Source organism: Bombus affinis, unplaced genomic scaffold, assembly GCF_024516045.1.
Source record: "Bombus affinis isolate iyBomAffi1 unplaced genomic scaffold, iyBomAffi1.2 ctg00000068.1, whole genome shotgun sequence".
In the NCBI taxonomy this organism is placed as follows: domain Eukaryota; kingdom Metazoa; phylum Arthropoda; class Insecta; order Hymenoptera; family Apidae; genus Bombus; species Bombus affinis.
Genome location: NW_026108822.1, coordinates 465,106 through 478,871, shown reverse-complemented (window position 1 = coordinate 478,871; position 13,766 = coordinate 465,106). Strand labels below are relative to the sequence as shown.

Genomic DNA, 13,766 nt, shown 5'->3' with positions numbered 1-13,766 from the left:
ACTTTTCTCCGCGAATCCGATGATCTCGTGTCTTTTTTTTTTGCGTGGGGAGCGGAAAATGCAATTACGCATGCCCAGTGACCCGCATCACTGGGTTATGTGGGAGTCGGTCGGTTGTCGTTGCCATACCCACTAAAAACCCCTCCTCCTTCTTCCTCCGCTTAGAGGGCAGACAACCCCGGTAAAACCTGTCGGCAGTCATCAGGGTTGTCCTTTCGTGCCCCGTTGTATCTACTTCTTCGGGCAGTTACTGCTCATGTCGTCCTCTCAGCCAGTTCAGAATACTGGACTGGTCTCCTTCTGCGGTTTTTCGTTGTTTCGTGTTCTTGCCCTCATTGCTCCACGTAGTTGTTGTTTCGCTCGTTCTCCCCCTTGCCTCTTCCCAGGCCCTCGCTGTCACCCTCCTGTGACACATGACGGTCTTGCAGAATTGCCTGAATTTATTCCAGCTCTCGTTCTTGGCGGTCAACGTGGCGATCAGATTGCCCACGTCTATCTTCCCGCCCAGAGCGTTCTCCAGCTCGATCCTTCTGTCCGTCCACTTCGGGCACGCGAAGAGGGCGTGCTCTGCATCGTCGTTCGGGTCTACACAGTCGAGACAGTTGCCGTCGCTGTCCTTGCCAATCCTTTTTCTATAGACACCGAAGCTCCCATGCCCGGTTAGCAGCTGCATGGTGTGGTGATCGATGTCCATCTTCTTTTTGGTAAATAGCAGCGCACTCGGTATTAATTTCTTTGTGATATTTTCCTTTTTGTGGTTGTTCCACTCCTTCTGCCAGTCATCTTGGGCCTTCTTGCGAATCGCCTCCAGTTCCTCCTTCAGCTTGCAGCCGTCATCCGTGCCAATCCTGGACCCATGGATCTTGTTCCTCTCGTAGGTCTCTCCGAGCATCTTTATCTTTATGTAAATCGGGAGATTCCCGGTCAACACGCAAAGTGCCGCGTGGGAGACGGTACGGTATGCCGGCGTTGTTATGCACAGGGCCGTTCGTTGTGCTCGTTTCAGCTTTTTCCTGTTCTTATCGGTATTCGCTGCTCTAGCCCACACCGGTGCTCCGTAAGTTACGATGGACTCCCACACGTTGTAGTAGAGCCTACGAGCCAAGCTGGGCGGCCCGTTGATGTTGGGTAGAATTCCCCTAAGGGCTCCTATTAACTTGTCGGCTCTATTACACACCATCTCGATATGCGCACCGAACCTCCGACTGGAGTCGATGACGACTCCGAGATCTCGTTCCCTTAGGCACACCCATCATAGATTTCTTCGACAGCGTCACCGCGACGGAGAGCCACTCACTCTAGTGCGATCTCATCGGCAATCGACCTGTCTTTCGTATACGTAATAATTGCCCCTTGCTCTAACATACAGTGTAACTTAGACGCTAACGAAGGGTAAAGTTCGTCATCCCGTTGACCGCGGATTCGTTATTGAGCCTAGGATCATCGTCATTTGCTTCTCGAGTATCTAATTATCGCGATTACTTGTCCAATTCCATCATAGTCATATTTGCACTAGTAAATATCTCCTCTATTGCATAACGATCACGTCTAGCGCCAATAGGGATTCGTTTCACGCCCTTATCCCTAACTCTAATCTTAACGCCAACCCGACATATATATATATTTTATACATACATACATATATCAATTTTTATACACACAATTATACATATTCATTTTCATTTAATATTTTCATTTAATAATTTAATATACCTTCGTCCCGCAAAGGCAAATAAATTCACGCATAACATTTCTCTTCAGCGGCATTGTTCTAGGATTGTATTTGTTGAAAGAAGGATAGCATTAAGCGCTGGAATAAAGAATGACGAATCGTTATTCTTTAACCATCGTACTTAGACTCATATTTATTGAGCTACTTGTATTTTAATCGAAGTCTAATATCCTCCATCTGTAGGCGTAAATATTACTGCCGTTGTTAATGTCATTTTAAGTTTTACTACTGGAAAGGACATTTAAGTTTGAAGGCAGGCAAGTCTACTGTTCTTAAAGCTGACATTTAGACATCTAAGATTTTTTGTGTCTTTATTGACAAAAATATATTTGACTTTGCATATCTAAAATAAAGGATTTGCGTTATCTAAAATAAATAGATCATCTTTCTTTAGAAAATTCAATGTGGTGAAATTAGAATATGAGATAAAAGAAATACTATGCATACTTATTGTTCTTCTTAAAAATTAAAGGAATACTCATAATCCTAAAACATCCTTTCTATGTTGTACTAGATATATATACAATTAAAATGTGTAATAATGTGAATGATAAACTAGTTCGAATAATTATTTTGCTTAAACGTAAGTTAATTGAAATCAGATGAATGTTATACACGCATTATACCGTGCATTATGAACTATTGATTGATTGATGCTCATATTTAATTATTAACGAGAAAATTAGAAAAATAAGATTGAATTTAATCTGTCCTTCTTATATTTATTAAGATGAGTTCTGGGACTTGAAACACTCGAGATTAGAAATTTTGATTAATGTTTCACATTATGACTGGACGCTTGTTGTAATATCTTTTGTACGAGATACACTATACATACACAAGATCAAAATGGAATTTCGAAACGGTCGTATCGTTCAACAAAAATCTCTTTTATCTTTGATCCTCTTCATAAAAATGCAATTCTCCTTTACAGAACATCATATAACATTTATTGTACGATATATTGTTCAATTATATTTCGAAATTTTCAGCTTCGAATCTTTGTTTAATTATACTGTAGAATTAAATATCATGCGTTATTTAAATATAAAGATAGACTAAACTTTTGTCCACATTTATTAAAGCTGTATCAACTGAGATGTTTAAATTTGCGAAATTTCATGGACTTTTATATTTAATTTTTCATCATGAATCCCGCTTTGCGATACAATACATATTAGATTTATAATATCTTAAATTTACAGTACCAATGCTGATTTCATCTGAAACTATTTGTTTGCAAATGATATCTTTCTTCGTTGGAATTACCCTTCACTTATAAATTAATAATTATTAACATTGAACAGTATTGTTAAACTTCAATAAAAATAGGATCGATAACTAAATGTTAGTTAAAGAAACTTCCTATTACAGGTATAACAAATCATATTGAATTTTGTTTAGAAAACAATAATAAAAATGGGTGTCTTTTTGTGAAAATAATTTACAGCATATCACTCGACTTATTCATATAAGAGACATTAGTTTGTTTAAATACCCTGTTGCACCCTTTTATTCATTTTCAACCCAATTTTTTCACAACATTAAAAAATATTTTAAGCCTGAAGAAAAACATGAAAAACTTCTTATTAGCATGATTTCATGCTAAACATCCTCTTAAGATATTATAAATCTTTCTTGTTTACTAAAACCAGAGCCTAACTGAAATATACGAGTATCGCAACAGGATTAATCGTAATACATGATTAAATACAAGCAATATGTAAGCTATATTTTTACTTTTTACTTCAGAAATAAATATTTCACCAGCATCGTCTTTAGCTTAAGGAAAATAAACTTGTGAAATTTAATTTAAAGCTTCGTAAAACATGGAAATGTTGCAGGATAACAAATCAGAAAAGATATATTAAATAAATCACAGTTCAGGTATCTATAACATGTGATTCTCTTAACAAATCTGTTTCATTCATCAAGCAACTGCAAAATTTCCGTAAAATCAGAAGCGGTTTCACAAATTATAGGCATTCGTAAACATGATAGATAAGAGTTAGTATCGCGGCGTTTTAGAGTATCTATGAGCGTAATATGGAAAGTAAAAAGATGTATAATAAAAATAGTTCACTTTCCAAGCTATCACTAACATTGTAACGAATTATTATACATATAACGGCTCACGAAAGTACTCGGACGCTTACAGAAACTTTCCATGAATATTTTGTTGAAGCTTTTCATGAATTTCAAGATGCATTAGGCTGTCTCAAAAGTTTCTTTCGTTTTGTTCTATTACTACAAAATAGATCATACATAAATCGATAGAATAATATAAAACAAAAAGTGTCGTGCATCTATTATTTCCTTATGAAACGAAAGAAGCTTTTGAAACAAATGTAAATAGGAATTATAAGATGCTTATTGATTACCATCGGTATTTGGACAGTTAATTATGTATTGTATAAATAAGTCACAATATTTTTAGTAGGAGCATTTTTACCCCTAATCAATCATATGTTTAAAAATACTCTTTACATTGTACATTAGTTTTTTGCTATGTGTACGTCTGCAATAAGCATCTTCTAGCTTCCATATATATATTTCCAAATTAGTCTCAATTTTTACCGGTGTAATCATGATAGACACGTCTCGTTACATTGAAGTGAAGTGAAGAAAAACACTAACACACATAATATATATTCGCAAAAATCTTCTATCTAATATTTTCGTCAACTACTGTATACACATTTATTAGATATTTGTGTGAGATTAAAATCGACAGATACGATAAAAGAATATTGTAGAGGTATAGCAATAAGAAAATACAAGGAAAGTATAGCTCGTTAATTTGAATTACACCAGATTGTCAGTCATCTATTAGGTCGTGTTAATCTCTGAATAAATTCTTAAATAAATAAGTGTTAATAAAGATAAAGATAAAGAAGTGTTAATTAAACTAGAGACACTCAACATTTATTAGCATTTGTTCTTCCCCATTACTTCTTGAATAGGTCCTTTAGGGAAGAACAGAGAGACGGTTCGCTGGATTCCGTCTGATTCCGATTTTGATTCTTGGTATTTGAAAACCAATTTGTCACTTTGCCTGACATTGGTTTGTTCGGAGATACCGAGGGCTTTCCGCTCGACCCGGAAGCCCCCGTATCGTTTCCCTTTTCCGCCGTTAACATCTTCTCAATTGCGCTACCAAATACCTACGGACAAAATTGTTCTTATAAATTTATGAATATTATGTATTTACGTATTTGAATGAAAATTTTTATGAAACGAGATTTCGCGTTAAAATACGTAATAGTAAATACGATAATTTACACGTTCTTTTTACCAAGATGAAAATGTACATGTAAATTTACTTGATGTATATGTAAATAGAAATATTTATATGTAATATTTATATGCTTGTATTTAAAATATTTTCATGCTTAAAGAATAAAGGTCATAATGTTATAAATATTTAAATCCTTGCACCTCTCCTTTATCGCGTAAGAAAGAGAAACTAAAGGTTTCACTCCAGAGAATGAGCTTCGTTCTAAAACAAATCAAATAACATATATTTAAGTATTTAACTGTTATTTAATATTCCTAATATTCAAAATAATATTTAACATTTCTATATTATTAATATAGATGAGAAGTCGATAAGATAGTTTACAATCATTAAGTACAGTATCGCAGATCCACCATCAGAGGTCAGTAATATTAAAATAAAATTCATGTTGGATTAAAAGTGTGGTTAAGTTGGGGCTAACCCCAAATTTGCAAATTTTGACCTAAGTCAAAAAGTGGCCATTTTTGCACCTCCTCGCGAACGAAAAATTCTTGTGCGACGTTTAAGAGAATTTATCAAAAAAAAAAACAAAGAATTATTAGCATTTATACGAAATGTGACATGGAAGTTGAAAAAGATGAGTGTATAGATGAAAAAATTAAGCAGAGGTAAAACTTACGCGCTACACTTGATCTTCATTTTCTTTAAATTTTGATCCAGCTGATAAATCAGTAATTAAACCAAAGGAACTAAGTTTGAAATCAAGCGAATCTGAAATACTATCAGACTGTTGCTACTGGAGAACAATAGCCATCTTGTAATTCGTACTTGCTCGATTCCAAACTCTAATCGATATACCAACAGAATTTACCAGCAAAATAATTATTCAGAGATTCTGTCGGTAAAACAATTGAAGTTTAAAATCGAACGAATCCGAATTACTGCGAGATCGTTGGTGACTATTGTTCTCGTAGCAACAAACTGATGGTACTTCAGATTCGTTTGATTTCAAACTACAATTGATTTATCAATAGAGTTGTCGAAGAATTATTTTGTCGATATCGGTGTAGAACAATAGTCAACAACGATCTCGCTGTACTTCATATTTCCTCTATTACAAACGTCGATTCATTTACCAGCAGAGCATCTGAAGAATTATTTCACATGGATCATGTAGAAAAAAAACGAACACGAAAATGGAACTGTAATAACATTTTTTATTCCTTGCTGAGAGCCGTTCTTAAACATTTTTCCCTTCGCAAGAAGATCGGAAAATAACCACTTTTGACGCTCTGTTTTCATCCCATATGAATTTTATCTTTAATATTACCGATTGATAATAATGTCACTGCGATATTGTCCGCAATGATTGCAAATTATCTTCTCCACGTTTCACCTATATCGATAATACAGAATATCAAACAACAATTATTTAATTTCACGTTGTTGTTGACTTTATTAATTTTTACGATAAAGTGCATTCTCTGGAAGAGATTTTACGATTTACGATTTTCTTTTTCATTCCCCCTTTCACCTACGATGGCTCTTAAACAAGAAACGATATCGTAACGAGAAATACAACTTACCTGAGCGTCCACTTTGGTTCCACTAGTGTTGTCCCATACGACTTTGTGTTTGACCTCGCTATTAGGGGACTTTTTACCCAACGTTTCCTTCACCGCCTTCACTACCTTCGATTTATCGAACTTGAGACTTAAACTGGCCGTTACTAAATCTTCCGGCTTCTTCGACATCGGTTGGTGTCTCTTCGTGAACCAATTCGACGGTGCCATAAAGGTCGAAATAGCGGCTTTCGAGGATCCGCTAAGCTTACTTTTAGCTCCGTGCAATGTCGACACGTCGAAGCTGTTGGAACGGAAGCTCTTCGATCGACTTCCTTTCTGTTCGGTCGTTTTTCCGGGCCAGTTTGAAGAAATTCCCTTCAGATCTCCGGTTACCGTTATCCACTTCATATATAGAGTTTGAAATCTTTCTCAAAATTTTGAAAGGTCCTTTCCTAATTTCTTCCAGCTTATTTCTATTCATTCTGTTTCCGTTGTGGGTGAAGACCGTATCACCAATTTTAAACTCGTGTTCTCGTCTTTTTTTGTCATATTTTTGTTTGTTGATTTCGAAATTTCTTGCTGAGATTTTAAATGCTTCTTCTCTGTCTCTTTTTAAGTTTATCTTCTTCTCTGTTATTCCCTTAGAGATGATTTCGATCATTTTCCCATACAGTAAGTGATTTGGGGCAAATCCCGTTACACTGTGTCTGGTGTGATTGTATTCTTCTACGCTTTTTTCTGCGATCTTTGTCCAGTTTCTTTTTTTTTTCGAATTGATCTTGCATCTGATTCTGTTTACTAATGTTTGATTTACCCTCTCGTTTAGTCCATTGGAGGATGGACAGTCTGTCGAGGTGAAAATTAATTTAATGTTTTTCTCTCTCGCGTACTCTTGAATTTCCTTGGATGTCATCGCTGGGTATCGGTCTGCAAGGATAATTTTTATGGAGTCAGTTTCTCCTGTCGAGTTTATAAGTTTTATGATATCTTCCGCGCGTTGTGTTTTCGATGTGGACATAAAAACAGCCCTTGAAAAGTGATTTATGAGTATATGCATATACTTCTTTGGTGAGTTGTTGTTGGAAAAACCTCGGACCGTATCGAATGACATTATTTCAAACGGTTTCCTCGCTGTTCCTAGTCTCCACATAAGCCCGATCGGTCTTCTCGTTCTGCTTTTATTCCTAATGCAGGTTTCGCATTGTTTGCAGAATTTGTCGACAATTCGGTCCATATTTTTGAAATAATAAAAGGGTCGGATTTTTTTCAATATGTGATTCCTTCCAACATGGCCAAAGAAATCATGCACCGTCTTTATGATATGCTCGCCTAAACTAAACTCTTGTGAGACGAATATACGTTGGCGTCCTTTAATATTTTTAAAAAAAATCTCTGATTTTTTTATAAGGTCTTTCGTATTTTTAATATCTTCTCTGTTTTCTTTCTGATCTCGGATTATGTCTTGTTTTTTTATAATATTCGCTACTTTCAAAACCTCTTCTTCGTTCTCAAAACTTTCTAAGACGGGGTTCCTGGATAGTGCGACTGCCTCTATGTTGTGTTTTCCTGGTGAGTAGATGATTTTGAAGTCGTACTGCGATAAGTAGTGCATCAGGTCTCCTAAAGTTTCATCGGTTCTTGCTTTGATTCTCATTGATTCCAACGGTTTATGGTCTGAAAGGACAGTGAAGTATCTACCGATTAACCAATGCTGCCAGTACTGAATCGCCTCTTTGACCAGAACGCCGAATTAATGTCAAACGTTGAGAAGAAATGGCAATTTCCCGCTTTGACTATGATATCTTCAATTCTTGGGAATGGTTGTGGTTCCGGAACTACAATTTTGTTTATCTCTCTGAAATCAATACATAGTCTATCTCTACGATTCGACTCTTTTTTAAAGGCTAGTGTCACTGGTGCTGCAAATGGTGAACTTGATTCCTCTATGAGATCGTGTTCTAGTAGTTTCGTAATCTGGAATTCTATTTCTCTCTGATCTGGAATGCTACATCTGTATGGTTTCTTTGATATGTATTTATTTTCGATTAGCTTAATAGAAGCTTCTTGTGATTTCCTGGTTCCCACATTGTGTTTAGCAAATACATCTCTCTATAAGTTGGCTTACCTCTATTTTTTGTAGGTTATTTAGGTGTTCTAGGTTGTCCATAGGCTTACCCGTCTCCTTGTGTTCGGTAACGTTTACCTTTCTTCTCTGGTTATTTCTTCTTTCTTCTTTTCTATTAAATATTACTTCCTCTTTGTCGTCTACTTTTTGGCTAACCCTCAAATTCTCGTCTTGTCTTAGTTTGAATTCCCTTATGGCGTCCAGCCCTAAGATGAGATCATATGTGAAGTTATTATTGCGTACTATATACACATCTATCTCTTTCTCTATCTTGTTTATCCTCATTTTTAGTCTTGCCCGGCTACTCGTGAAGTCTTCCCCATTGATGGTTTTGAACATGCTCTTGTCTTCTTTTATCTGATCAATGATCCTTTGATCGATAAAACTTGCATTCGCTCCCGTAAACACCTTTAATCTCTTTTTGATCGTTGACTTTAACTCGCAGTTTTATCAATGGTTCGTACTTCTCCGGGCATTTTAGTGTTTTTCTTCCTTCCCATCCGATGTTCCTGCTATTTCATTTTCTGATGTGAGCGCCTCCAGTGAATTTATTTGTTTGGGTTTGGATTTGAAGGAACTGAGAAAGCTACAAACTGGATATCAGTGTATGAAGAGGAATGCAAAAAATACAAAATAAAAAGCGATGAGGAAAAAGTCAAAGGTTTGAGAAAGTACCTAGGAAAAACAGCAAAAAGGAGGTACCAAACAAATCTACTGAAATCTGGAGGACACAACTGGGAACTTTGGTTTCGGAAACAAACACTCCACGATAGAGCAAATGTACAGGCTTATAAACGAAATAATAGTAGCACTAGAAAACAAGGAATACTGCACAGCCCTCTTTATAGACATAGGGAAAGCATTCGATAAAATTAACCATGAAAGTCTACTACAAACAATTAGGAAATAATTCCCGGAGCAAATACACCAATTAATAAAATCCTATCTAAGCAGCAGAACCTTCGTAATAAAAATCAAGGACACACATTCTCAAGTTAAAGACATCAAGGCCGGGGTACCACAAGGAAGCGTCCTAGGCCCAATACTATACACATTATACACGGCGAACATACCAACAACTACCAACAGCACAGTATTGACATTCGCGGACGACACAGCTATACTAGTCAGGCATACTAACCCAGAAACGGCAGTCAAAATACTACAAGAACATATCATAAAAATAGAAAATTGGCTACAAGAAAAACAAATAAAAGCGAACCCCAATAAATGCAACCATATTACATTCACGCTACGAAAAAAGATACCACCAAACATCCTATTGAACGGCACGCATATAACGCAAACAAAGCATGTCAAATACCTAGGACTCCACTTAGATACACAACTCACATGGAAACTACACATCAAATCAATAGTAGAAAAAATACAGAAAACAAGGAGACAAATGCATTGGCTAACAAGCCGAAAATCCAAACTAAACATAGAAAATAAATTAAAAATATATAAAACGATCATAAAACCAATTTGGACGGAAGGAATACCATTATGGGGGACGGCAGCAATGAGCCATATAAACAAAATAGAGGTAATACAGGCTAAAATCCTCAGAACAATAGTAAACGGACCTTGGTACGTCAGAAACGAAGATATACGGAGGGACCTGGGAATGCCAACGGTCAAGGAAGAAATTAGCAGATACTCCGAGAAATACAAATCAAGAATAGCAACACACCCAAACCGGCTAGCTGCGGAAACATACAAAACCATAAACATGGACAGAAGGCTAAAAAGGAAGCACCCAGCAGACCTTATAAAGGACATAACCTAACAAACACGAGGATGGTACCCCGCTGGGGGTAGCCACCAACATGCTAATTTAACCGTTAAAAAATTCCACCAAATGTCCAAATTGGACAAATTGTGAATTTTAATAAATAAATTAAAAAAAAACTGTACGCGTTAACAAAATAGTTCCAACTTACTTGAAAATAGTTGCTTGATTCAAGCAACTGTACGCGTTAACAAAATAGCTTCAAGTTATTTGAAAATACTTGCTCCACTCAACTGCACACATTAATAAAATAGTTTCAAGTTACTTGAAAATAGTTGCTTGATTGAGGTAACTTGACCAATCTGAATCGTCATAAAAACTTGGAAGGATATTTCAGGCAAAATTACAGGTTCACATTGGCAAAATGATTTTAACTTACTTGAAAATAGTTGCTTGATTCAAGCAACTGTACACGTTAACAAAATAGTTTCAAGTAACTTGAAAATAGTTGCTTGATTCAGGTAACTTGAGCAATCTGAATCATCATAAAAACTTGGAAGGATATTTCAAGCAAAATTACAGATTCACATTGGTAAAATAATAGGTTCACATTGACAAAATGGTTTCGAATTGCTTGAATTCAAATCGTTTGACGAAGCAACATGACTAATCTGAATAGTTTAATTGTCATCTTTATCCAAGACTCGCATAGTCAATCGAGCCATTCGGAAATCACATTGACCAACTCCAAAATTGAAAAGTAGAGAAAAGTAATTACAAGTATCGCAAGTGGTGAGACAATATGCGATAAAAATGAAAAGATGAGCGTGGCATTAAGCTCTAAGGAACTAGAGGTTTTGTGAGAATCAATCGTGTACTTGGACGATGAAATTGCGAAATTGTGAGATTGTCCAAAGATGAAGTTGGTCAATTTGACTTTCGCCAGGCTCGATCGTCACTACGACAATTCTCGCGTATCGAAACTATCTTGATGTTTGTGTGGACAGGTGAGACGAATGAGCGATCGTGGCGGAGAAGGATCGGGACATTCGGTCGTTACGATGGAAACAGAGTTACCGACTTTGTTTGGCCGTCGCGAATCAGTCGCCTGTTTTCTTTTTGGAGGCGTGACGAGGATATTACCAAATCGTCGAGACCCAGCGTCCAGAATGTCCGCACCACCGAGCGGTAGAAGAAATACGCACTATCTTCGGTTGGACATTATGGACGACATCGCATACCTAAGAGCGAGGGAGGTAAGGATCTTTCGTTTATTTTTGTTGAAGTGGTCACCACTTCTAGGAAAACTCCACATCTGGTCTTTTTAGCTTTCTCAAGCGCTGAAGCCATCGACAGCATATAGACAAAGGAATAGCAGGGAGGCAGACCCAATACGGTAGACAGGCGACTCTATGAACGTTCTAAGAGAACGGATCTCCTTCGGCGTAAATGGCGCTCCTGATCGGCGAACGGCTGCAATATCCTAAATCTTTCTTTTCGACGGTTTCCTCGTCGATCGAAAGAAACTATTCGTCGAAGTGGACTATCTGTGGCTGATCTATTACGGTAGAAAGTGAAAAAGAATAAACGAAAGATCCTTACCTCCCTCGCTCTTAGGTATGCGATGTCGTCCATAATGTCCAACCGAAGATAGTGCGTATTTCCTCTACCGCTCGGTGGTGCGGACATTCTGGACGCTGGCTCTCGACGATTTGGTAATATCCTCGTCACGCCTCCAAAAGGAAAACAGGCGACTGATTCGCGACGGCCAAACAAAGTCGGTAACTCTGTTTCCATCGTAACGACCGAATGTCCCGATCCTTCTCCGCCACGATCGCTCATTCGTCTCACCTGTCCACACAAACATCAAGATAGTTTCGATACGCGAGAACTGTCGTAGTGACGATCGAGCCTGGCGAAAGTCAAATTGACCAACTTCATCTTTGGACAATCTCACAATTTCGCAATTTCATCGTCCAAGTACACGATTGATTCTCACAAAACCTCTAGTTCCTTAGAGCTTAATGCCACGCTCATCTTTTCATTTTTATCGCATATTGTCTCACCACTTGCGATACTTGTAATTACTTTTCTCTACTTTTCAATTTTGGAGTTGGTCAATGTGATTTCCGAATGGCTCGATTGACTATGCGAGTCTTGGATAAAGATGACAATTAAACTATTCAGATTAGTCATGTTGCTTCGTCAAACGATTTGAATTCAAGCAATTCGAAACCATTTTGTCAATGTGAACCTATTATTTTACCAATGTGAATCTGTAATTTTGCTTGAAATATCCTTCCAAGTTTTTATGATGATTCAGATTGGTCAAGTTACCTGAATCAAGCAACTATTTTCAAGTTACTTGAAACTATTTTGTTAACGCGTACAGTTGCTTGAATCAAGCAACTATTTTTAAGTAACTCGAAACTATTTTGTCAGTGTGAAACTATATAGACACTAGTTAATTCCCATACACATGTATAATGTATAATGTATAAACAGAGCTATTTTTTCAGATCAGAAAGTACGATCAATCTTTTTCTTTAAATATATTATGCAAACGTTGAACAACGTTATGTTTTGTTAAGCTAACAGGATACACTAAAAATACATTATCACATACATTATCCGGTTCGTTCGTGAGTGCCGAGGCGTGCAGACGTGTGTCCAGTGCCCGGCAATGTTCACAAAGCAGCAAGTGACCATCCAGTTGCTGCTGAGTGCCGAGACGTGCAGACGTGTGTCCAGTGCCCTGTGAAGTTCACAAAACTCCACGTGACGCCCATCTGTCGAAAGCGAATCCAACTAACCTAGCCAGGGGTTAACAGCCTCTCGACTAGTTCTTTCACACTGAATTAACTAGCTCGATGATGGCTCTATCATTCCCAACAGGCTCCCCGGAGCTAAATTATAACACCGCCATTTTTCCTCCCCCGTGGCAAGAGGGCAACACATCTATCCTGGTAAACGACCATCACACGAAAAAACGAAAGCTCGAACCAACCAAGACAAATGTAAACAAGAGTCAAACTAAACCATCAGCCAGCCAGGTGACCACCTACAATAGATTTTCAATACTGGAGTCCACGGAAGACTCCATGATTACAACCGAAAAGGTAAATAATCTCCATACTCAAAGAATTCCCCCTCCCCCACCGATATTCATTAACGACGTAATCGACATACAGTCAATGATTAAGACTATCGAAAAAGACATCAGCAAAGAGGACTACAAGTTAAAGATTAACAACAACCACGTGAAAATACTGCCGACCCACCCAAACGCCTATAGAAAGTTAACCAAGCTATTAAAAACGTTAAACGCTAAATTCCACACATACCAGCTCAAACAAGAAAGACCATTTCGA

At 37.2% G+C, this 13,766-nt stretch overlaps 2 protein-coding genes across 3 annotated transcripts in view; one reads left to right on the top strand and one right to left on the bottom strand.

Moving 5' to 3' along the window:
- LOC126926968 (uncharacterized) overlaps positions 1 to 1,646 on the bottom strand; it is a 284,756-nt gene extending 283,110 nt beyond the window's left edge. For both annotated transcript variants that reach the window (XR_007715042.1, XM_050743267.1), the window contains exon 1: positions 200 to 1,646. Coding sequence is in view for 1 of the 2 variants with exons in the window: in XM_050743267.1 (XP_050599224.1) it covers positions 248 to 1,180 (933 nt within the window). In the remaining variant the exon portion in view is untranslated. The remainder of the gene's footprint in view (positions 1 to 199) is intronic.
- LOC126926986 (A disintegrin and metalloproteinase with thrombospondin motifs 3-like) overlaps positions 1 to 13,766 on the top strand; it is a 118,387-nt gene that overhangs the window by 4,985 nt on the left and 99,636 nt on the right. The window lies entirely within an intron of this gene.